The sequence below is a fragment of the Bos grunniens genome, chromosome 12 (assembly GCF_055505025.1).
Source record: "Bos grunniens cultivar Pamir isolate PY7600 chromosome 12, Bosgru_T2T1.0, whole genome shotgun sequence".
Taxonomy (NCBI): domain Eukaryota; kingdom Metazoa; phylum Chordata; class Mammalia; order Artiodactyla; family Bovidae; genus Bos; species Bos grunniens.
The window spans coordinates 69778201-69803655 of record NC_141176.1 but is presented as its reverse complement, the minus strand read 5'-3'; the positions used below and the strand labels follow the sequence as shown (position 1 = coordinate 69803655).

At 40.3% G+C, this 25455-nt stretch overlaps 1 protein-coding gene across 2 annotated transcripts in view; it reads left to right on the top strand.

The window, feature by feature from the left end:
* The window catches only part of LOC147361858 (ATP-binding cassette sub-family C member 4), a 186016-nt gene that overhangs the window by 146209 nt on the left and 14352 nt on the right, over nucleotides 1–25455 (top strand). For both annotated transcript variants that reach the window (XM_086328622.1, XM_086328624.1), the window contains 7 exons: nucleotides 4242–4392; nucleotides 5813–5932; nucleotides 7129–7239; nucleotides 8164–8264; nucleotides 9409–9600; nucleotides 14187–14342; nucleotides 21279–21368. In XM_086328622.1, coding sequence (XP_086184748.1) covers nucleotides 4242–4392; nucleotides 5813–5932; nucleotides 7129–7239; nucleotides 8164–8264; nucleotides 9409–9600; nucleotides 14187–14342; nucleotides 21279–21368 — 921 coding nt within the window. The remainder of the gene's footprint in view (nucleotides 1–4241; nucleotides 4393–5812; nucleotides 5933–7128; nucleotides 7240–8163; nucleotides 8265–9408; nucleotides 9601–14186; nucleotides 14343–21278; nucleotides 21369–25455) is intronic.

The following is a 25455-nucleotide window of genomic DNA, read 5'->3' as shown; positions in this document are numbered from 1 at the left end:
TACATGTATCCCTTCCCTTTTGAACCTTCCTCCCCTCTCCTGCCCCATCCCACCCCTCGAGGTTGATACAGAGTCCCTGTTTGAGTTCCCTGGGACACAGCAAATTCCCGTTGTCTGTCTGTTTTACATATGGTAATGTAAGTTTCCATGTTACTTTCTCCATACATCTCACCCTGTCCTTCCCTCTCCCCATGTCCATAAGTCTGTTCTCCATGTCTGTTTCTCCACTGCTACCCTGCAAAAAATTCTTCAGTACCATTTTTCTAGATTCCATATATATATGTTTGTATATGATATTTATCTTTCTCTTTATGACTTACTTCACTCAGTATAATAGGCTCTAGGTTTTTCCACCTCATTAGAACTGACTCAGATTTTTGAATTATTTCATTTTTAGCTGTGCTGAGTCTTCATTGCTGTGCTGGCTTTTGTCTGGTTGCAATGAGCAGGGGCTACTCTGTTAATTGCCGTGCACAGGCTTCCTGTTGTCGTGGTTTTTCTTTTTGTGGAGCTCAGGCTTCAGGGCATATGGGCATGTAGTTGTGTTAAGGTGGCCCTTTTTAAAATAGCAAATAGATGGACTCTGTGTCTTGAATTTCATAATGAGCTCAGACCCTGAGAAAGGTTAGACAGGAAGTATTGATCATTGAGATTTGCTGAACACAAAGGAAGGGAAAAGTGCACTATGTTTTCCTAATGGTTTCTGTTGTGTTGGGTCAGGAACTGTAAACCAAATCTCACCATTTACTCTTCAGTGGAGCAAAGTGTGACTCAGGATTAAGGGCTAACTGAAGAATTACACAGGTTTCACAGCCAGGGTGGATGCCTCAGAAAAGATCTGAGGCAGTCAAATTAGGGATGAAAGGGATGGGTAATGAATCCTAAGGACAGCACACGTTTAGAAAACTTAATTCATACTAGAGTGTGTATGGATCTCATCATACAGATAAGACACACTAACTTCCCATCATTTTCTGATTTAACAGAATTAATTGGGTTAGGTGAGGTGAAGAGAAACAGGTGATAAACGAAGGGTCTGGAACCAAACCAGAGCTGGTCTCTAAACTCCCGTGAGCATTCAAGATACCATCTTTGCTTAACACCTGCAGACTCAATAATATTAACTCTAGGTCAGTATTAGATTTAGGACCTTACACCGAAGAGCTTTCCTTGTTTTTCTCTTTACTAATATTTATCCTGTGTTTGAAGGTTACTGAATATTGATTCATAGAAATTACATTTTATTTCTTAATACTTGGAGAGTTTTGTGTAACCTGTTCAAGATTTTAAAACAAGTACCTTGTATTATCCTAGCAGTACAATTGATGAGATAGTCATTTCATTGAAAGGTAATTTTTTTTATCTCACATGTTTCCAGAATAAATAGAATCACTCCTACACCCACATCAGCAGACACCTTACTGATCAAAACTCGGCAGCATTTGTTTCTTTCCCTAAATCAGAAGAAACTTGTGCCAAGAGATGAATCTTGTTTATGGCATTTAAGTCATATCTTCCATATAAATCAGTAGAAGTTTAAGGCAGTCAGGATGATTTGTACTTATTACAACTTCGAACAAAATTCTTAAGAGTCTGACAGGAAAATTCAAAGGTTTGAGAGTCTTCTGAGGTGTTAGCAGTCTTAATGTCCCTGATTTTATTTTTTAATACTGTACACAGATAATAAAAGTAATGTCTACTTATTATGTGACTTTATGATTAAATACATATTTCACATTGTGCCTAATATGAGCATGAGCGAGAGAGAGTTCAAATAAGCATGGAGTGAGCCAAAAGTATGGATTGCATATTTATTTGCATAAAATAAGAAGAATACATTTTTACTGCTGTTTATAGAAAACATGTTCTTTGGCACAAGCTTCACAAAGACTAGCAGGAATAGAATCCTGTGGAATTAAGTTGAAAGTAAAATGTGGGTAGATACCTAGGAATTCCTACAGGACTGTAAGCAATTTGGAATTTAAATACTAAACAGGCAAACAGGCCCTCATATTTAAAACTGTGTTTGTGAAAGGAATACGTTAAATCTGCAATATTAGAATATAGTGTTAATTGTAGACTTAGAGAATTCCTGGGGAAACTTTAACCCAAATGTATATATTGAACTTATAAAACTTAGTCTCATTTTGTGTTCTTGGGGTTTATGTATTTATGACAATTAAATTGGGTTGTTTTTTAATTTTTTTTTTTACGCTTATGAAACTTTTCTTACTTAAACAGTATTTATTAAAATATGTAAGTGTCTATTAAACAGTGTTTATTAAAATGTGTAGCATTCAATTTTTTAAGACCTTTTCCTGATCTGTCTGCTTTTTGAGGTGAGCAGGCTCTTATGCCCTAATTAAGTAGTAAACACGGAATGGTCCCTGCATGGAAGAGACCCGTGTAACCCTAAGAAATTCAACAGAAATAGAAAATGCAGATAAATGGGCGAAAATATAATAGGGGATGATATTTAGATCTTAACTTTTTTATTATGAATTTTATGTGTATATGGGATACCATAGCAGGCAGAAATTAAAAGGACAGGCTTGGAGTCAAAATGAATGAATTATCTGACTTTGAGCAAATTACTAAACCTCACTGAGCTTTTAAAAGAGAAATCTCCTATTCAGATTTGATATGAGAATGAAATTATATAATGCCTGTAAAATACTGGAGAGGTGGCACCCATAGGGAGCCTTATGAATTATCTATTATTGGTAATTTGAGGGTGAGGTAGTCACCACCACTTACTTGGTTGTCAACTTAATCTAGGAAATGGTGGAATTTCTTCAGTGATAGAGAATTTGCTGTGTGCAGTAGGAATAAAGCAGTTATTTTAGTTTTCACATTTTTCGAATGGTTTTTACACAAAGCCATTAACATTTTTTCAGAAAGCATTTCTTTTTCCCTTTCTCTGCCATGTTTGTATACTTAGCTTATTTAGATGCCACTGTGTTTTTGTCAGAAACAGCTGCTGTCCCGAGACGGCATCTGTTCAGAGGTGCTCATCAGATTTCCCTTCCACACGTGGTGGTGACAGGGTCCTCAGTCTTAGTCATCTTGATGTCCTAACCAGGCTGCTTGCTCCAAGAAGGCTGACCTGAGGGAGGACACAGTTGAATTTCCGGGGATTCACAAGTTTGCAAATTCTAGCTTTTTTCCTTACTATCAACTACCAATTCATACTGCATGGAATAGAAAATATCATTCACTTGGATTGATAAGCACACCACTTTTTCCCTTGGTCTCCCAAATGCTTAACATTTTTATAACAGTTAAATATTCACACAAAAGCTGAGTTTTTGCTCAGATTAAGAGTGTTGGAGTGTCTTACCCTTCCTGGTAGTATTTGAGAAGGTTAGCCCCAAGCTCTGTCTGAGATAGCACGATACCTGGGTAATGGATTTTGCTTTCCGGGTGTAGGTTGTCTTTGGCTGCAAAGAAAATAATCACTCCTCATTGTCCATAATGACCATATTCTCTCAGGTGAAAAACTGGATCGAATAATTGTTTGAAATGCACACTTTGAATCTTTAGCATAATGATAGAAAGTTGGCTGTAGGTTTGGGGGAAGATTAAATTTATCACAGTGACTCACGCCCAGACTACCCCTGGCTCTGTGACTTATGCTTTGCATTCGACATCAAGTTGATTTTGCTCTCCATCTACAAAATGAGATAATTATGCTGTTACTCAGTAGGGTTACTGTGATGAATAATGAGTTAATACATGTGATACTTTGAATGTGCAGACCTATGTACAGTCAGCACTCATAAACAGTCACTACAGACAGAAAACCACGAAAGAAGAATTCCAACTTTCAAAGGTCAATATTTGAGTGTTTCTTCCTTTTCTGAACTCAGAATTTGTAACCAACCACTTCTTTATCCCTCCATGTATAGCTGAGGCTTCTGGTTTCCTCATCTGTGATAGGATGACAGCTGACTATCTCATAGTTTCTGTTTTCTGAGCCTCAGATATTCTCATCTTTTCCAAATGGTACTGCCTGCGCTTTAAGGCTACTTAGTCGATCAAAAGAGCTTATACCTAGAAACTTCGTACTTAGCCCAGTGTTTCACACATGGTAAGTGTACAGTAAACACCACGAGGACCACCTTTTTCCAACATATCCTTTGAGGAAAAGGAGTTTAATCCTAACAAAACAACCCAATAAATTTTATTTTTTAGGAGAAGGCTGGATAAACAGGCCCTTGTTTCTATATTTTCTCTTTCAGACATTTCTACAAGTGATTGGTGTGGTGGGCGTGGCAGTGGCAGTGATTCCTTGGATTGCCATACCCCTGGTTCCCCTTGGCATTGTTTTCTTTGTTCTCCGGCGATATTTCTTAGAAACATCACGTGATGTCAAACGCCTAGAATCTACAAGTGAGTACCGGGGCTCTCAGGTTGGGATGTCAGTGCAGACTGACTTCCATTTATGATAATTAACCAGAACCCTGAAATCCTGCAGATTCCGTTTTGGAATTTCTCACCAAGTCTACATTTGGTAATGGCATATTAGGGGCCTTATGAGTCAGTGTGGCCCGTAAGGCACACGGAGCGGGTAGTGTGTTAATGGCAGCTTTGCATTATAGCACAAGGAAAACGAATGTTAGCACCGTGAGGATAGGGACCGATTTTGTCTTGCTCATCACATGCTTCCTAACATAGACCAGCCACTCAGGAAAAGGAAATATTGCATCATTTTTCTAAAAAGGAAAATAGTGCATCGTGTTAGAAGTAATGATCTTTTTCAGGAGATGCACAGGTAGCAAAGTGATGTCCTGATGATATTAATACAACACAGATTATCACTCGTCCCTGACAGAGGTCACAGGTTACAGTCTACCTATGGAAAAAAACAGCTTACAGCCCTGTTAACAATGGAAATGAGAACCATATGTGGTCCTCACTGCCTGGCAGCCCGCAGCCTGTTCCCTGATGATCAGGATCCTGACCCTGCTGCTTGTGGTCTCTGGGCTCTTTGAAAAGATGGCAGGAAGCAAGTGGTCAGTCATGTGCCACCAGGCCCAAACCCACATGAAATCACTCAAAAGAGAATGACCACTGAGGCCATGCCAGATTCTACAAGGGTGATGTGAGTGTCTCATGCCACAGTGACCTCCAAATTCCTCAGGTATTCAGCAGGGCAGTTATAAGAACATCCGTCAGTTTGCCAGAGAAGAAGACGCCTTAATTGCCCGGGTCCTGCGGTCACAAGGGCGGTATAGTGCCAGGTTCTCTGTGACCCGCCCAGAGACTCCTGGTGCAGGGGCAGGGATGATGCTGTGAGACGGCAGACTGTCCGCTCACCTCACTTATCGCACCCTGTCCTCTGCCAGCCCTTAAGTTTCTAATCTTTTGGTGGTGACAGCACAAAGTTCATCAAAATTCAGTGCAGTGAGGACTCTTTATGGAGGATTAAGTTTAAAAATGATACTCAAAAATTAGAGAATTATAACTTCTTACCTGGAGGGATGTCAGGGAAGAATAGGGAGGGAGGCAAGATTGAGGGGGACCTTGATGAATGAGTTAGTACAGAAATGTGTTATCTAAATACAGGTCCAAATTGAATTTGATCAAAGATGACTTTGAAGGGAATCTGTTATATGCGGGTCGTGAAAGTGAAGCTTGGGATGAGGAATTATTTGAGGGTCACAGTAGGTACTTTGCCAGGCAGTTGCCAAGAAGCCCTGGGTGTGCCCCTGGGGAAGATGAATGACCAGCCAAGCTCAGGAAACAGTTGACTTCCTTGCGTGCAGCCTCCCTGACGTTCTCTGTCGTGTGTCTGTCTCTGCTTCCCCAGCTCGGAGCCCGGTGTTTTCCCACTTATCATCTTCTCTCCAGGGACTCTGGACCATCCGGGCGTACAAAGCCGAACAGAGGTTTCAGGAACTGTTCGACTCACACCAGGACTTGCACTCAGGTCTGTAGAATTCTGGAAATGATTTCAAAGGATGGGATATGCTGCCTTCTGAGGCCTGACCTCCCTCTCAGGTGGCCCTGCTGGCCGCACCTCTATGCCACCCCGTGTTCCCCTCTGTAAACCTGCCTCCCCCAGCCCTTCCTCTCAGAACCCTGTGTGTGCTCCCCTCTTCCCCGGTCACCCCCTGCTTTTCCTCCTCTTACTACCTTGCATTGTCCAACTGTCACCACATCCTATGGCTTTGTTCCTTTAAGAAGGATGTCCACAAACTTATAAAAAACCACACACAGTCTTTGTTGCAGCTACTCAGCTTTGCTATTATAGCACTAAGGCAGGCAAAAAGAATACATCAACAAATGGCTGTGACTATCTCCCAATAAAACTTTATTTAAAAAAGCAAGCTGTGTCCATTATTGGCCCACAGGCTGTTAGTTTGCCAACTCTTTTCTGAGCATGCTGTAGTTGGTCATTCGTGTCCGACTCTTTGTGACCCCATGGACTGCAGCACTCCAGGCTTCCCTGTCCTCCACTGTCCCCAGGAGTTTGCTCAAACTCATGTCCATTAAGTCGGTGATGCTATCTAAACATCTCATCCTTTCAGAGCATTAAGGAAAATAATTTCTCCATTATCAGATATGGCATCCAGAATTTCCTCTACATTAAAAAAATCCTGGTCCATCTGATGAAATGACATTTGGAAAGCCACATGCAGATACTGTTATCTGATGGTCCTTCAAATACTGGCTCCTAAGAATTAACACAATGTGGGGCCCTGTAGTAAGTGCAGGCAGTGCTGGAAACAGTGCCAGGTATGCTGTGCCAGCATAGACTTGGGAACAGTCAACTTTATGAGAGGATAAGCCTCACGTGGAGCCCAGTACCACAAGACACACAATGATGAGACCATTTTTGTATGTTAATCATTAGGATCATATTTCTCTTTATAACCTGTGGCTTGAAGTTTCCAGTGTCTGCTTCCCACAAGGCTCCTGGAGTGATTCCTATGTTCCCATACACTGTCATGTCAGAACCTAGCTTGTTGCAATCCTCAAGGTGCTTGAGCCTATAACTTTGCTGTCCTAACTTGTGTAAAAATCTTCTGTGGTTCACCTGTGCAGAAGACCCCATCCCAAATCAAAGCAGCCTACGTGATACCTCTGCTTATTCATTCTGCTTATTTCTGTCCTCAAATCCAGAGGCTTGGTTCTTGTTTCTGACGACGTCCCGATGGTTCGCTGTGCGTCTGGATGCCATCTGTGCTGTGTTTGTCATTGTTGTTGCCTTTGGGTCCCTGATTCTGGCAAAAAGTAAGTGCATCACTGTAGTTTGATTACCGTTACAGCTTCATTTGCAGTTATTAATTTACCTTATTGCCCCTTTGTCTAATATACGGTTTCGTTCTAATGAATTGTGTTAAAGTGTTTGCACCATGTGATTCTGCCGTGTGGCCCCTGTAGAGGAGTCATTTGTGTCTTGATGAGGCTTTTGGTGAGACTTCTTGATGTGTTCTTTGGTCCCTTTAATCTGTCTTCAGTGGGATGAATTCAGCCTAGCAACTGACCTTCTGTACATTACTGATAGCATTTTAGGTTGGGAGGAGAGAAACAAGTTTGCTGTTAAGCTTTTTGTCCAGCTTGTGGCCTTAGGACTGCTCGGAGGGTGTACTGCGGTGAGAAACATTGTCTGTAGGAAAGAACACCATCCTCACTGCTGTGTGGGTACCAGATGAGCGGGTGGTGTTGGTGTGCATGGCATGCATTCACCATCCCTATTGTGAATTACTATTCCATAGTAATAACACTGAATCATTGGGTTTAATAATGGAACAACAAGAGCAGTATTCTAGATTTAAAAGCAGTGGCTCTTAGAACCAATTGACTTGTTTTTCGTGGTTTTCAACTGTGGCTGCGTTGCACGTAAAAAGTGGAATTACATGATGATCCTTGAAACCATAGTGACGAAAGTCTGCCTGATGACGTGTTTCTTTCCCTACATCGTAACTGTCAAGAGTATGTCAACCCTGTCAGGATTAATATGCTCTTTTAATAGTTTTCTGTGTTCATAGTGGTTGTTTTATTTCTTCTTCTTTTTTTTTTACTTTCATGGTCTCTATCAGTAGTTAGTAAAAGTAACACTATCTGTGTGCCAGTGATCTAGGCACAGTGACAGATGGAGTCCAGTTCAGGGTTAACAGTGGGACTGAAATGTTTCCTTTCTTCTTCCTCATTTAGCTTTGGACGCTGGTCAGGTTGGTCTGGCGCTATCCTACGCCCTCACGCTCATGGGGATGTTCCAGTGGTGTGTCAGGCAAAGTGCTGAAGTTGAAAATATGGTGATGTTACCTTTTAGCCTTTTCCTTAACCTTAAATGACATAAAGGCAATTATTATGTAAAAAAAACTCTTAAAACTTTTTTACATCATAGCTAACAGGGTTTGTTAGATCCTTCCAGCATCTGTTTAACATTTATTTAAAATAAAATATATACATCTTTTGTCAGTGTTATGTATGCCACGTCAGCTGGTTTTATATTCATCACAAGCTGTCTTCAAATTTAATCCATGTCTCTGTAGGAGGGAGTTTCTGACATCCTGCAGAAGATACAGCTTATTTCTTAGAGGCTTGTTTACATTTGTTATTTAATAGTTTAAGAATTTAGTATTTTTGAGGTTTATTTGTTCAATTAATTTAATTATTCCCCACCATCTCCATTTTAGAATGTCTCCTTGTATGTGTTGAATGCCTGAACTTACCGATGGCCCTTCTTTTGGAAGGTGCTATCAAAGGTGTCAAGTTCGGTTTGTGTAGGAGGCCTTGGAGAAGGAAATGGCAACCCACTCCAGTGTTCTTGCCTGGAGAATCCCAGGGACACAGAGCCTGGTGGGCTACCGTCTCTGGGGTCACACAGAGTCGGACACGACTGAAACGACTTAGCAGCAGCAGCAGTCAATATGTAAATTGCTTCCTTTTTTGAATATTTTCATTTTCTCCTAAAGAGAGAAAAATGATGAAACTGAAATTTGTCTGTTTCACTCTCTAATAGAATAGAAAGTAGCTAATTATTAAAATGAGATGTAGTGACCATCCAGTTCTATTCATCTACAACAGATGATCCTTCTCTAGCAAAATATTAGTAATGATTTCTGTCCATACATACTGTTTTCATTGACAAGTATGTCAATGCAAATAAGTTTTAAAAACATATATGAAAATTGGGTCACATAGAGTATTCAATTTCTCTAGGTCATTTAGTCTTTATATAACGTTGAACATGGTAGCCATGATAAATGTGCTACAAGACAATGAAAAGGTTACACATCATCGTAGTACTTCTGTCTTTTGTAGATGCTAAGACCTGAGGTATTGTTAACTATAGAAATGCAGATATAAAGATACAAAAGCAGAAGTTTCATTTATAACCTGGTATCCGTTACAAAGACCCTCTGTTCCTAACTCGTGTGATGTCCTATGTTTCAGATGATTTCAGTAGAAAGGGTGATCGAGTATACAGATCTGGAAAAGGAAGCGCCCTGGGAATACCAAAAACGCCCGCTGCCGTCCTGGCCCCATGAAGGCGTGATCATCTTTGACAACGTGAACTTCTCATATAGCCTAGATGGGCCTCTGGTATTGAAGCACCTGACAGCACTCATTAAATCAAAAGAAAAGGTTTGCTTCAGCCACTTTGTTCTGTAATAGTTTCCCTGTGAACATTTAGCCCTGCATCTGCTATTGGCTTCCTGAGCGGTGTGTCGGGGGGAAGTCTTTTCATCCTATGTGCGTGAAGATTCGATCAGTCTGTCGGTGGGAACCAGGGCAGGCTCTTGGAAAAGAGACTTAGTGAGAGTCGACAAGGTGGTAGGAACCTCTTCCCTGCCTACCTCGTGCCCCACCTCCCCTCTAGCTTCAGGTTCTGATGTTCACATACTCCCAGCACTCAGGTCGTCTGTAGGCTCTCCCAAAGCTTGCTGTCCTCCCGGCTCCCACTGCACATGCTGCCCTCCTCCTCAGAGACCCTTCCCCTCGGCACCTACCCGATGAACGGCTCCTCATTTTCTGAGCTGACTCTAGCGCATCTGCTTCTGCAAGACACTCAGTTCTTCCTCAGTGTCTTACGTCTAAAGAAAGTGACAGGCGAATGGATAAACAAATGTGGTGTATCCTCACAGTGAAACATTCAGCCTGAAAAAGGAAGAAAATCCCGATCTCGGGACATCAGGTTAAATGATAATATGGCAGACACAAAAGACACCAGTACTGTGGGATTCCACTTACTTGGGATTTCCTAGAGTACTCAGATCCATACAGAAAGAAAATCGGATGGTGGTTGCCATGACCTGAGCGAGGGGGATTGGTTGTTGTTGTATAATGTATACAGAGTTTCAGTTTTACAAGGAAAATATTCTGGAGGGACAACAAAGTGAACGCGCTTAACACTAAACGTAAAAATGGCTAAGTTGGTAAGTGTTACGTTATCTGTACTTTACCACAGTTAATTGATGGCATCTTTGACACACTTTGTAATTTGGGGTCTGTATCTCACAGATCCCTAATGCTTCTTAAAGATCAGAGAGCATCTTATTTTTATCTCTGTTCCCCCACAAAATTGTATTTTTCAGGGCACACAGAGTGTGCTGAGAGACTCCTCGCTGGGAAAGTGAATGAGTAACACATAGCTGTGAACAACCAAGTAACCAAAACACACACACAGCACAACTGCGTAAATAACCTATTACCTACCGTGTTAAATACTTGGTATTTAACTGCTCTTTAAAACTCTTCCCACCACAGACCCATCTAGTGGACGGGAGCTGTAATTTAATGAATGATACCCTTGTGACGCGAAAGAGTATTCAATTTAACGCCCAAATGATATGCACGGAGAAGCTTCAGTTAGTCACACAGCAAAAGCTGGCTCGTAGGTTGGGAAGGAAGTGAGGTTTGCTTGCTCGCAGACATTGTGTCCACCATATTTCCTGTTGTATACATATTTTCTGTTAATTTACCCATCTTAACTTCCCCCAAATGCCATAAAATATGAATTATCTAAGAAACTGCAATACAGCTACATGCATTCTTCCATCTTAAAATCCCCAAGTCATAGGTCTATCCGAGCTTCTAAAATGTATGTAGGAAAACTGAGTCTGGAGAGTGAATTAAAAACTGCAATAATGTGACTTTTGATCGGTGTCTCAGTCCATTGTCAGTGTCACTGTTAGCGTCATTTCTGTGTTTGGAGATGACACTCGGGCAGTGTGCTCATGAAGTCCTTACACTCTACCTGCGTGCATCCCTGGTTTGCCCACCTGCTCACCTGGCCCAGCCCCCGTCACTCCAGGATGCCCCTTTCGTGCTGGATTTGATTGAGAGCTGGGAATGGGGGGGATGTGGGAATGAGCCAGCCCAGCACAACTGGGGCTTTAATTCTCTCTCTCTCATTTTCTTTGCTGCCCCGATTCCCAGAAGTAAATGGGAAAGATTAATAAAAATTAATTATGCTGCTTTCTAATTCATAGAAGAAATAGTAAGTAAAAATAAAGAACCAAAATGAGGTAAATAGCACCGTAGACTTCCTGAGTAGATTCTGAACACGGGCTGCATTTTTCATTTAGATGATTTTGTGGTTGATTTGATCATTTTAGAAAGTACTGGGCCATTTTAAAGCATTTTCCAGCTCTAGAGGTAGATTGATTTTGGTTTGTTATTTTTTTCTCGCTCGGAGCTATTACTTGGATAATACATTTTTACAGATGCTTACTAGACCTTGCTATAATGTGCAAAAATATTAGTTTCCTACCTTTCTCCTTTTTACATAATATATCCTCAGCAAACCCTCCCCTCACTCCCAGATTGTCCCAGCTTCCTAATTCCTTGCAACTCAGACTGTGTTGCCAGGGCCAGCAGCACCTACAACACCTGGGAGCCTCTCAGAAATGCAGAGTCTCAGGCCCAAAGAGCCCTCTTTTCTCAGCATTGCATTTGAGCAAGACCTCTGTAAAGAGTTTCTCTGAATGTCTTTGGTTTCAGGAATGTAAATTTCAGTGACACTGGTGGCACTCTCCATGGGCAATTCGGAAAACCCATTGGTGACCTGGGAAAGACTTTCAGATGATAGTTTTGATAAGTGAACGGTAGAGATAGCCTGGTCTGGGTTTTATTTGAGTTGTTCTTTTCTTACTTCTCCTCACTAGAGTGTTGAAGTTGCATTCCTATAGCCCTGCACAGCCCTCAGTGTCCCCTGCCACATCTTGGCTATTTACCCAAAGTCTACAAATATCCCAGTTTACACAGATGCATCAGTTTCAGTATAGCGGATAGATATTAATAGCATGGGCTTCCCTGGTGACTCAGTAAAGAACCTGCCTGCAACGCAGGAGACCCAGGTTCAATTCCTGATTTGGGAAAATCCCCTGGAGAATGAAATGGCAACCCACTCCAGTATTCTTGCCTGGAGAATCCCATGGTCAGAGGAATCTGGCAGGCTGCAGCCCATGAGGTCACAACAGGCGAACACAGCTTAGCGACTAAACCACCACCAATATGAGTAGCATAGTAGTCAAGTAGTCAAAATCACTCAGTTGTGTCCGACTCTTGCGACCCTAGGACCTGCCTAGATGCAGAAAGTGTCCCATCTATATTATATAACTCGGGATTTATCATATCGTACAAAATAGGTACAAAGAAAAGCCACTTTTCTTTCTGTTAATGTGTCTAAAGTTAAATTTTTGAAATTGAATTATTGTCTTTACAGACTTAAGGTTTGAAACTTTGGAAGTATTTAATGAGAAACTAAGTCAAGTTACCATAGTATAATCAGTGCTCAAAGTGGTTTGGTTCTGCCCTGTTTTTAAAATTTATTTACAAGTGAGTGAAAAGCACGTCCCCCTCTGTGTGAGTGCGAGCTTGGTGGTGAGGGAGATGATGATGAAGACAAAACACAAACGTCAATAAAGCCAACTTCAGAAGCCCGCAGAGGGGGCACTGCTGGTCACAAGTTGCCAGTGCTGGCTATGCCCTCTGGGTTTGGCTAATATCGTGGACTTCCCAGGTGGCGCTAGTTGTAAAGAATCCACCTGTCAGTGATAGAAATGAAGAGATGCTGGTTTGATCCCTGAGTTGGGAAGATCCCCTGGAGGAGGAAATGGCAATCCACTCCAGTATTCTTGCCTGGAGAATCCCACGGACAGAGGAGCCTGGCGAGCTACAGAGTGTCAGATACGACTGCAGTGACTTAGCACACGTGAAAGCATATAATATGCCCCACCAGGGAATATGTAGTCTGCCATCTAATTGGTAAAAAAGATGGATTTCTGCATACATGTTTGAATTCGGACAACTAACCAGTTTTTACAGTGAAGTTTTACTCCCGATCTGCATTTTACATGCATTATATTGAATCTTTGATCTTATTGTTAATGCACTTAATTTCTCTTTGCTTAGATTTTAATAACTTGGCTGATACTTGACACGTATCTTTCCAGGGTTTAATTATAAGTATTAATTGGTTTGTAAAATGTCTTTTGAAGTCCTGAGATGAAAGGTCCCATATAAATAGAAAGTGTTGTTTGTGTTGTTGTTTTTGTTGACCTCATTATGTGTGTTTTGTCTACCTGGCTACTGCCTTTTAAGACACTGAGACTTGGGTTTTAAAATTTTAAGATGTTTCCTTTCAAGACTAGTCATTAGTAAGGTATTTATTATCTGGAAGTGATTTAGTTTGTCTACGAAAGAATACTTCTCTTAACTGAAAGAAATCTGGAAATCTGAATATTTGTTTGTATGTAAGACTTCTGACTTGACTTGTTGACATATCTGCAAAATTGCTCACATAATTCTCAATGTTTAAAATATCTAGACACTAGGAATACAACTAATGTAAAAGTTGAATTCTAATGGAACACTTGGAAAGCTTCTGACTTTTTGCTGATAGTGAGTGGACTGATTCTGTTCTTCGAACCAGGGGTCTTAACCATGGCACATTTGTCATTGTCTGTAATTTTTGGTTTCCACCATCTGGCGCATGCTCCTGTCATCAAGTGGGTAGACTCCATGGCTACTGGTCATCCTACAATTCTCAGGACAGCCTCCCTTCCCCAGCAAAGAATTACCTGACCCCGAATCTCAACAGTGCCACAGTTGAGGAACTAGAGAGACTACACTCAGTAGAACTTTTAAAATTCATCTTCAGCAACTAGGGTTTTTCCTAGGTTTGTTGCATATTGTTAGTTCTTAATCCCTCCTGGATCTCTTTACAGGTTGGCATTGTGGGAAGAACAGGAGCTGGAAAAAGTTCCCTCATCGCTGCCCTTTTTAGATTGTCGGAGCCTGAAGGTAAAATCTGGATTGATAAGATCTTGACAACTGAAATTGGTCTTCATGATTTAAGGAAGAAAATGTCAATTATACCTCAGGTATGCACATCAGAGCATTTTCACATGTTCTTTTTATACACCATCTAAAGTTTAATTTCTTTTGATTTCTTGTTTTGTAGTTGGATGAAAGTGTTGATTCTTTTTCCCCCGGTAGAGCATATTTTTAAGTACAGGTATTTTCACAGATACTTTTTCAGGTATCAGGTTTTTTTGTGTTGTTAGTTTGTTTCTTGTGTGTGTGTATGGTTTAATAACTTTTCCTGATAAGATTTCTGGATTTAAGCTTCTTCAGGTACTACTATTTTGCCCACTGATAAGCACATAATTCTGGGAACACAATTATAAACGGTTTGTTTAACATATGAAAGGTTTCTGTCGGGAAAAACAGGCATCTTAAATGTCTTAATGATGGAATTTTGCTATAGGAAATAAGCTGCGTCTTTAGAGTTGAAGGCTTTCTGTGAAAGTGTAGGACTTTGAGAATTACAGTGTGTATAGATGGACAAGGCAAAGTTTTAGAAATTAGCCGTTAGTAAATGGTTTTAACCAGGTATGCAGTACAGAATAGTGAGGAAAAGCACAGGGCATGGAATTCCATGTCCTGTCCCTTACAAGGCAGCTAACAGTACCACCTCCTCGAGCTGCTGTGAGGACTAAATAGGTAAGTTCTTGTGGATCGATTCACTTAGGCCCAGTACATGGCTTCTGTGTTGGTGGAACATTGAATTAACCATCTCTTCCTGGTTTCTGATTCTTCCTTTTTTTTAACGTCTTAAATATGTATGCTTTTTAAGGAGTGCTTGATTATTTGCATAGTAGACGCTCTTGTCATTCCTTATGTTTCATCCACTTAAAATAATGCAGAGGATGTCTATTGATCAGTTACTGTCCTCCATGTATATAGCCAAGGACAGCATAGACCCTGTGCCTTCATCTTTAATCTGCCCTCTGCTATGATAAACCTGCTGGTTTATTTTTTTATCTTCGGTGTTTTAAAAAAATTCTCTACAATCAGCTGACCATCAAGGAATGCTGAGAAAAATAGCTACCTTTAAGAGAACCATAGAAAAGAGAGATGAAGAGCCAGGCAAATGTGCTTCCTGGAATGCGGGTATAATAAGCTCTGAAATGTTATTAGGAAGCATATAGAACATGGCACCCAAAGGAAGGAGAACATGGACTTGTGTCTTATGACTGTACAACTGTTGCTCCCTGTCCTCTAAAATACCTGGAATTAGTATAAGTCCTTTTGGAATCAAGATATTCTTTTTAGACCACAATGAAATGCCACCTCATACCTCTAAAGATGTCAACAATTTTTAAGAAAAAAAAAAAAAAGAACCGAGTGTTCACAAGGATGTGCAGAAATTAGAATCCTTGTGCATTGCTGGTGTGTGTGCGTGCTGAGTCACTTCAGTCATGTCCAATTCTGTGCGATGCTATGGACTGCAGCCTGCCAGGCTTCTCTGTCCATGGGATTCTGGACAGGAATACTGGAGTGGGTTGCCATGTCTACCTCCAAGGGATCTTCCCAACCCAGGGATCCAACCTGCATCTCTTAAGTCTCCTGCATTGGCAGGTGGATTCTTACCTGAAGTACTTAGAGCAGTCAGTTCTTGGTGGCTGACTTGGTGATTAATGTAGAAAATAAATGTTTCTAGATTCCCACTTTTAAGTTTTGATTTTACCCATCTCTGAAATGGGCCAAATGAGATTAGTTCTAAGACATAATGGGTGTGTCTGTTAAGTACTTTTATGTCCTTGGATAAAAGGATTCAGAAACGTGCCATGTATTACTTTTAATGCTTCTTAATAAGAAAAGGTTGTATGCTTGTGTACATAAAAGAACTCTATAAATAAAGAAATAACGTTAGATGATTCTTGACTCTGCCAATAATGTTTTGGAAGCACATCTGAGCAAAGACTAAACATCCCTTGACATCACCACGTTTTGGTTCTGTTCCATCAGTTTCCACCCTACGTTTGAGCATGCTCTGTGTACACACTCCAGGGAGCGTGCTTACAAAACAGTGCTAAGCTTTGTATCCATGTAGATAATGATCACTAACCATTGTAAACACAGAACTTTATTTTTTCACTCTCTATGTCTTTGTTTTTGAGGCGCAATGCTATTTGATAAAAGAGAATGTTTGTGTAAAGTGTCCCAGGAGATTATTCAGGAGGCAGCCATGGATAGAGCATAGACTGAGTGTCAACAGGAGCCACCTTTTAATTCCTGCTCTGTCTCATAGGACTGTAGAGCCTTGAGGAAGTCACTTGTCTGGAGGTCCAGCGTCCTGGTCCTTGAACCAGGTCTAGAAACTAATGTGACACAGATTTGTTGTGAGATATGACTAAGGACTTCCCTGGTGCTTCAGTGGCTAAGACTCTGCTCTCAGTGCAGGGGGCTCAGGTTCAGTCCCCGTTCAGGAAACTAGGTGTCACATGCCATAACAAAGACCAGGTGCAGCCAAACAAATAAATTAAACAAATACTTTTTTAAAATATGTGGGGTTCCCTGGTGGCTCAGATAGTAAAGAATCTTCCAGCAATGTGGGAGACCTGGGTATAATCCCTGGGTTGGAAAGATCCCCTGGAGAAGGAAATGGCTACCCACCCCAGTACCCTTGCCTGGAGAATTGCATGGACAGAGGAGCCTGATGGTCCATGAGGTCACAGAGATTTGGACATGACTGAGTGACTAACACTAAAAATGTAACTTAGATTAGAAAATGTTTGTGGCCCATGGCTGATTCTTGGCACCAGTCAGTCAATAGTAATTATACGTATTCTTAAGAATGAAGGCACTGACCTTTCAGGTGTTATTTCTAAAAGACTAACACATTTTGGAAAGGCTTTGCTCTTTCTTTTCATGTTTTTGTAGTCCTTGGTGATTTGCATTACTTTTATTGCTTATAATGTAAACCACATTGTTTATAGAAATTTAAAGAGCGAAGCAAAATTAAAAAGCAATGCAGTAGAGTTTTAGTGAAAAGCCTAACTGAAAAATCTATGAAATGTCTTTTCTCCAAGGAGCAAGAGGAAAGAATATCACTTTTTCTCTTAGTTATTGGCTCCCCTCCCACCAGGTTCTTTCCTGACGATCACCCTGTACCCCAGTCATACTTTTCAGTCCCCCACGAAGACTTCTGGCATTTTTCTCAATGCTTTCAACATTCTTGACAGCTGTCTTGCTCTCCTTGAAGACATGACTTCTGTCTCTTATTTCTATTGCTCTAGTTTTTATTGCAGCCCCTGACAAGTTACACAGTATTAATAATAATTCCTAACACTTGTGGAATTCTTAACACACGTTGGCCTCTTTCCTACCCTCTCCTCCTTAATCCTCATAATTCTCTTGTTTTCCTTATCTGAAAGATTTGATAACTGAGGCACTATGAGCTTAACCCACTTAGCAAGTAAGCACCAGAGCCTGAATTTCGTATGTATTTTATGGTGATTCCCAACTCCAGAGCCTGAGCAGCTGATCACCCTGTGAGGACTTCAATACCCTGTTGACTGTCATCCACAGTAGAACTGCTTTGTATTATGATTTCATGTCCACACACACACACACAAAAATTTAAAAGAACATTATTACCCTTTATGCTGCTTTTCACTCCCCATTCTTCTAATTAGCTTTGCTCTTTTTTTAAATGGATTTTAAAACCATCTAGGATATCCATTCTGTTCCAGCTAATATAAAAGATAAAATGACAGTCACAAGGCACAAAATTGACTTTCTGATCCGTGGACTGAGCTTGCAGTTGGATAGATCCTGCCCCTCCCTGTCCCCTGTTGGGCTGGGCTCCTGGTCAGTGTTAATCACTGTTGTTCCAGCTTCACACATCAGCCTTGCACCAGTAGCCCCTTTTGCCAGTAAGGAAACTTGGGTCTTGGGAAGAATAATAAGTTACCCCGAGTCTAATCGCTAATATGAGCCTCTTTGGATGGTTCTTTGTACCTACAGAAAATGGCACAAGGAAATGTTTTCTGTTGAAGAGGGATTCCATGTCAATTCAGTGTTTATGATTGTAGCCCAGAGGTCAGCACAGATCAGCAGCCATCATCTTAATTATGATTAGATTCATTTCCTATATTTAATAGTTTTTCTCTCTGTCAAAGCAAAAGCTTGGTATTTTCTAAACAGCCCCCTCTGCTCTTTTGGTATTTCTGTTCCTTGCGTTTTCTTCAGTAAAGTTGAAGAAGGTGAACCAGAGCTATCTCTTTGACTTCTCCGTGGTTTTCTGGTTTTCTTTCCCTTTTTATCTTGTTGAGAATTAAACTGAAAGAGAAGAGTAGGATATGCTGTTACTAGTAAAGAAATACAACTGGATTCTAGCCTAAAGTAGTCACCCTTTGTTCCTGACACTGAAGTCTTCTTCTTGGAACTGCTCCCTGGAGCTCCTGAAAGAGGACTTTACATGACTTAAATTCTTCTGTCTTTGTTGGCAAACAATGTCCTTTTCTTCTGAATATGGATGATGATTAATTCATTCAGAGGCTCCAGGATCTAAAAAAAAAAAAAAGATGAGGGTACCAAAATTTAAAGTGACTTCAGGTGCTTCTCTTATTCTTGAAACAGGGAGATGAGTTTCCACTTATGAAAAGTCCTCAGATTCGAAAAGAGAACAGAGCTTTAGGACACCAGTAAACAGCAGCAGTAGATACTTTTTAAAAAAAAATTAAATCATAGTTGATTTATGAAGCTTCCCTGGTGGCTCAGTGGTAAAGAATCCGCCTGCCAATGTAGGAGATGCGGGTTCAATCGCTAGGTTGCAAAGATCCCCGGGAGAGGGAGGTGTCAACCCACTCCAGTATTCTTGCCTAGAGAGTTCCATGGACAGGGCAGCCTGGCAAGTTTACAGTCTGTGAGGTCGTGAAAGAGTCAGACACGATTTAGTGATTAAACCACAACAATTGTTAATTTACAGTGTTGTGTTAATTTCTTAGTAGTAGCCACTCATGATAGTCTTAGTTTGGGACTGAAATGATTGTGCTTTATTTTGTCTTGTTTGTTACCGTTTGTACACTTTTTGTCTTGGTCCTGGGTCATTTTAAGCGTTAGAAGTTTAGTAGGTAGGGTTTCTTTGTAGGATTGTTATCCTACAAAGGTGACAATCCTTTCTTCCAGCAGCCTATACTAAGACTGCCGTTTTTTAGTCTTTCTGTTGTGTCAAGGGTATCACTAAACTAAATGGTGTGATTCAGCGTGGCCATTTTTGGGTCACACACCTAATATGAACTCGTGTCATATTCATAACGAAGGAAAAAGTTACTGTTGAATATGGCACAAAGGATTACATCTGACTTTAAACCTTGATGAAAAACAGATTGGAAACCGATGCTTCATTTAAAATACTACGTTGTACAAGAGTGTTTGTTCTTCAACTGTACTGTGCCAGCTACTTTTTATTAAGTGAGGTTTAATTCTGTGCCTTCAGAAAAGAAGATTCTTAGCCTAATAAATTTAGTGTATATTTTCATGAAGCTTGTAGGTCCTACCATAAATCTCTGCACTGAAGTGTTCTGCCTGCAGAATAGTTTTACAACACTTATTTATATGATTATTAACTCTGTTGGTTATAAGTGGGTACTTTAATAATAATATCTGTCAGAAATGATCATTAATCTGACCATTGTCTGCCCTCGGAGTATGTGTCTACTGTGAGCACTTTTGTTACCTTTTGAAGATAATATAATGGTTTCGTATTTGTCAAGTGGATGAAAGTAGAGTGAGTAGAAACCAAAATGATCACCACACATAAAATACATTGACATATTTAAACAGACACTGTTCACAAATTGCCTGTTGTCTTTATAGCTTCAATCATTCTTTTCATTCCACAAGTTTTGATTGAAATTTTACTGATTTTGAAATATGTTTTTGACATGTCATAGCAAACAGAAATATTCTTAGGTACAAAGCAATTGTTTCTCCTCCATTGCTGCTAAATAAACAATAGATGCTGCCAACTATATCCTCTGAGAGCAACAATATAGACTTAGGTGAGCACCCTTATAGCATTTTGAGATGTTAATTTCTTTTCTTTTTGTGACAGTCAACAGTGAATTGGTGACAATTAGCAGAATCCCCCTGAAGCCTATAGAGTGTCTGAGGGGTCCATTTAACACTTAGCATAAATCAACTACAGGCCTTGGTCAAGGGTTCAGAAGTGAAGGATCCTTCTTTCTGCAAAGAATCTCGTTTTAGTCCCCTAGTATTTGGAGAGACTCATTCACTCCAACAAGATTTCCAAAGAGAAGAAGTTGAAGGAAATGACAATGGAGCGAGGCCCTTATTATGAAATCTGTGATTGAACTTCAAATGGGGTCCCCGTTCCTTTTCTCTGGAACCACCCAAACACCGTTCCCAAACATGTTGATCCTGTGGAACCTTTTATTGCTCAAGGAAGGAAGGAAGGTCTATCTTTTTTTAAAAAATAGTATTTATTTAGTCTATTTGGCTGTGCGCTTGCTTTGTTGCAGCACATAGGATCCTTAGTTGCAGCAGGTGAGACTCTAGTACCCTGACCAGGGACTGAACCCTGGCCCCCTGCATTGGGAGCACTGAGTCTTGGCCACTGGACCACTAGGCACATCCAAAAAGTCTTGCCTTTCAAAACCAATTTATTCCATAGATTAGCTTAAGTTATGACTCTAGAGTATAATATGAAAAGCAGATCACTTCATCAAAACAAACACCTCTTGGGACTGCCCTGGTGGGCCCAGCTTAAGAATCTGCCTTATAATTCAGGGGATGTGGTTTCGATCTGCAATTTAGCACCTAGGATCCCATATGGCGTGGAGCAGCTAAGCCCTCATGCCACGTGACACAGCGAAGGTCCCGTAACCTTGTTATTAATGATTATAATGAATGTTGGGTAATTTTTGAATTTAAGTTATTTTCTGTAAGCATTTGTGTAAGACAAAAGTAGTTTACTGAAATAACATTTCCTATTTTGGGGTATATAGGAACCTGTTTTATTCACTGGAACAATGAGGAAGAATCTGGACCCCTTCAATGAGCATTCAGATGAGGAACTGTGGAATGCCTTAGAAGAGGTAATTTATGTAGTGTAATTAACATGTTAACATCAGTTCCTGTGTGTGTACCTTTGTAGCATTGCAGGTAATTAATGGGAGCCTATCAGTTTAACAGGCTTTGTTTACCTCCTAGAAGAATGTTGATGACATTGGTGCACTTAAAATATGTGTACTGATGATAATGAAAACCAGCAGTATAATGCTTCACATTTTTTGGCTTTTTCCCTAGAACCCAAAGCAACTAGATAACATGGTTTTGTCCTTAGCAGAGCACTGAACTAGAAGTTAACATTAAGGGTTCAAATTCTACTAGTGACCTAGTGAATTAATATCCTAACTACCCTGCAGTATGGTACTGGAGATCAGTGGAGAAATAACTCCAGAAAGAATGAAGAGACTGAGCCGAAGCAAAAATAGCACCCAGTTGTGGATATGACTGGTGATAGAAGCAGGTTCCGATGCTATAAAGAGCAATATTGCGTAGGAACCTGGAATGTTAGGTCCATGAATCAAGGCAAATTGGAAGTGGTCAAACAGGAGATGGCAAGAGTGAACGTCAACGTTTTAGGAATCAGTGAACTAAAATGGATTGGAATGGGTAAATTTAACCCTGATGACCATTATATCTACTACTGTGGGCAAGAATCCCTTAGAAGAAATGGAGTAGCCATCATAGTCAACCAAAGAGTCCAAAATGCAGTACTTGGATGCAATCTTAAAAATGACAGAATGATCTCTCTTCATCTCCAAGGCAAACCATTCAATATCACAGCAATCCAAATCTATGCCCTGACCTGTAACACTGAAGAAGCTGAACGCTTCTATGAAGACCTACATGGCCTTCTAGAACTAATATCCAAAAAAGATGTCCTTTTCATTATAGGGGACTGGAATGCAAATGTAGAAAGTCAAGAAACACCTGGAGTAACAGGCTAATTTAGCCTTGGAGGACAGAATGAAGTAAGGTAAAGGCTAATAGAGTTTTGCCAAGAGAACGCTCTGGTCATAGCAAACACCCTCTTCTGACAACACAAGAGAAGATTCTACACATGGACATCACCAGATGGCCAACACTGAAATCAGATTGATTATATTCTTTGCAGCCGGAGATGGAGAAGCCTATATGATCAGCAGGAGCTGACTGTGGCTCAGATCATGAACTCCTTATTGTCAAATTGAGATTGAAATTGAAGAAAGTAGGGAAAACCACTAGACCATTGAGTTGTGACCTAAATCAACTCCCTTACGATTGTACAGTGGAAGTGAGAAATAGATTTAAGGGACTAGATCTGATAGACTGAGTGCCTGATGAACTATGGACAGAGGTTCGTGACATTGTACAGGAGACAGGGATCAAGACCATTCCCAAGAAAAAGGAATGTAAAAAAGCATAATGGCTGTCTGAGGAGGCCTTACAAATAGCTATAAAAAGAAGAGAAGCAAAAAGCAAAGGAGAAAAAGAAAGATATACACATTTGAATGCAGAGTTCCAAAAAATAGCAAGGAGAGATGAGAAAGCCTTCCTCAGTGATCAGTTCAAAGAAAGACTAGAGATCTCTTCAAGAAAATTAGAGATACCAAGGGAACATTTCATTCAAAGATGGGCTTAATAAAGGACAGAAATGATATGGACCTAACAGAAGCAGAAGATATTAAGAAGAGGGGGCAAGAATACACAGAAGAACTGTACAAAAAAGATCTTCACAACCCAGATAATCACGATGGTGTGATCACTCACCTAGAGCCAGACATCCTGGAATGTGAAGTCAAGTGAGTCTTGGGAAGCATCACTATGAACAAAGCTACTGGAGGTGATGGAATTCCAGTTGAGCTATTTCAAATACTAAAAGATGATGCTGTGAAAGTGCTGCATTCAATATACTAGCAAATTTGGAAAACTCAGCAGTGGCCACAGGACTGGAAAAGGTCAGTTTTCATTCCAATCCCAAAGAAAGGCAATGCCAAAGAATTCTCAAACTACCATGCAGTTGCACTCATCTCACACACTAGTAAAGTAATGCTTAAAATTCTTCAAGCCAGCCTTCAGCAGTACATGAACTGTGAAGTTCCAGATGTTCAAGCTGGATTTAGAAAAGGCAGAGGAATGAGAGATCAAATTGCCAACATCCGCTGGATCATTGAAAAAGCAAGAGTTCTAGAAAACTATCTATTACTGCTTTATTGACTATGCCTATGCCAAAGCCTTTGACTGTGTGGCTCACAACAAACTATGGAAAATTCTGAAGGAGATAGGAATACCAGCCCACCTTACCTGCCTCCTGAGAAATCTATATGCAGATCAAGAAGCAGCAGTTAGAACTGGACATGGAATAACAGACTGGTTCCAAATAGGAAAAGGAGTACATCAAGGCTGTATATTGTCACCCTGCTTATTTAACTTATATACAGAGTACATCATGGGAAACACTGGGCTGGAAGAAGCACAAGCTGGAATCAAGATTGCTGGGAGAAATATCAATAACCTCAGATATGCAGATGACACCACTCTTATGGCAGAAAGTGAAGAACTAAAGAGCCTCTTGATGAAAGTGAAAGAGGAGTGTGAAAAAGTTGGCTTAAAGCTCAACATTCAGAAAACTAAAATCATGGCATCCAGTCCCATCACTTCATGGCAAATGGATGGGGAAACAGTGGAAACAGTGGCTGACTTTATTTTGGGTTCCAGAATCACTGCAGATAGTTATTTTGGGTTCCAGTATCACTGCAGATAGTGACTGCAGCCATGAAATTAAAAGACCCTTACTCCTTGGAAGGATAGTTATGACCAACCTAGACAGCATGTTAAAAAGCAGAGACATTACTTTGCTAACAAAGGTCCATCCAGTCAAGGCTATGGTTTTTCCAGTGATCATGTATGGATGTGAGAGTTGGACTGTGAAGAAAGCTGAGTGGCAAAGAATTGATTCTTTTGAACTGTGGTGTTGGAGAAGACTCTTGAGAGTCCCTTGGACTGCAGGGAGATCCAACCAGTCCATCCTAAAGAGGATCAGTCCTGAGTGTTCATTGGAAGGACTGATGTTGAAGCTGAAACTCCAATACTTTGGCCACCTGATGCAAAGAACTGACTCATTTGAAAAGACCCTGATGATGGGAAAGATTGAAGGCAGGAGGAGAAGGGGACGACAGAGGATGAGATGGCTGCATGGTATCACCAACTAAATGGACGTGAGTTTGAGTAAACTCCGGGAGTTCGTGATGAACAGGGAGGCCCGGCATGCTATAGTCCATGGGGTCGCAAAGGGTTGGACACGACTGAGTGACTGCACTGAATTGAACTGAAACCTGTAGCATCATTGTATTCCTCTGTTCAGGTAATATCTACTCAGTGTGGGCAATAGTAATTTTTCATTATTAACTGAAAGATAAACGAAATTCTGGTAATAAAATGCTGTGAAGTTTCAGAAAACTTTTTTCAGAATGGTAAATCACACATTTGGATTGTGATAATAATTATTTATTATGAGTCATGTTATTTTAATGCTGTAACATGAATACAGGTAACAGAAGAAGCCTGGTGCTTCTGCTCAGTTTTTATATGGATAGGTTCATTTCTAGAGGATTTTCTATTATTTGTGTTTGAGTTTCTACCACTTCCTTGAATTTCCTTACCCTTGCATGAAATAGATTTTGACTGTTAGCGTGCTAATGGTTTGTATATTTTAATACTAATTATTTTGTATATTTGCCCTAGTTCTAAAATTGATTCTAAGCTACTTATGGCAGAAACTCTTTCTAGGTTTCTAAACCATACAGAGGTTCTTAAATATTCCTCATGTGACCCAGCCTCAGTTTTTTGCTTTTAAAAAGTCAGCACTTAATAGTTACTGAATAATTGCTTGATCTCTTCATTTCAGAAAAGTGTGGCTTATTTCCTTTAAAACAGTCATATTTTTGTCATTGTTGTACAAATCCCAGTGACCAATTGCTCACATTGTTGTTTTGAATTTGTACCTTTTGTCATTTAGTGTCAGTCTTCCAGGCTCTGAAATCTGCAATTTATATGGAATTCGACTCTGAGCATTTTGATTCTGAGGTGTCACAATTTCCTGACAGTAATTCTAGTTTCTGAAAGCAGATTATCTTT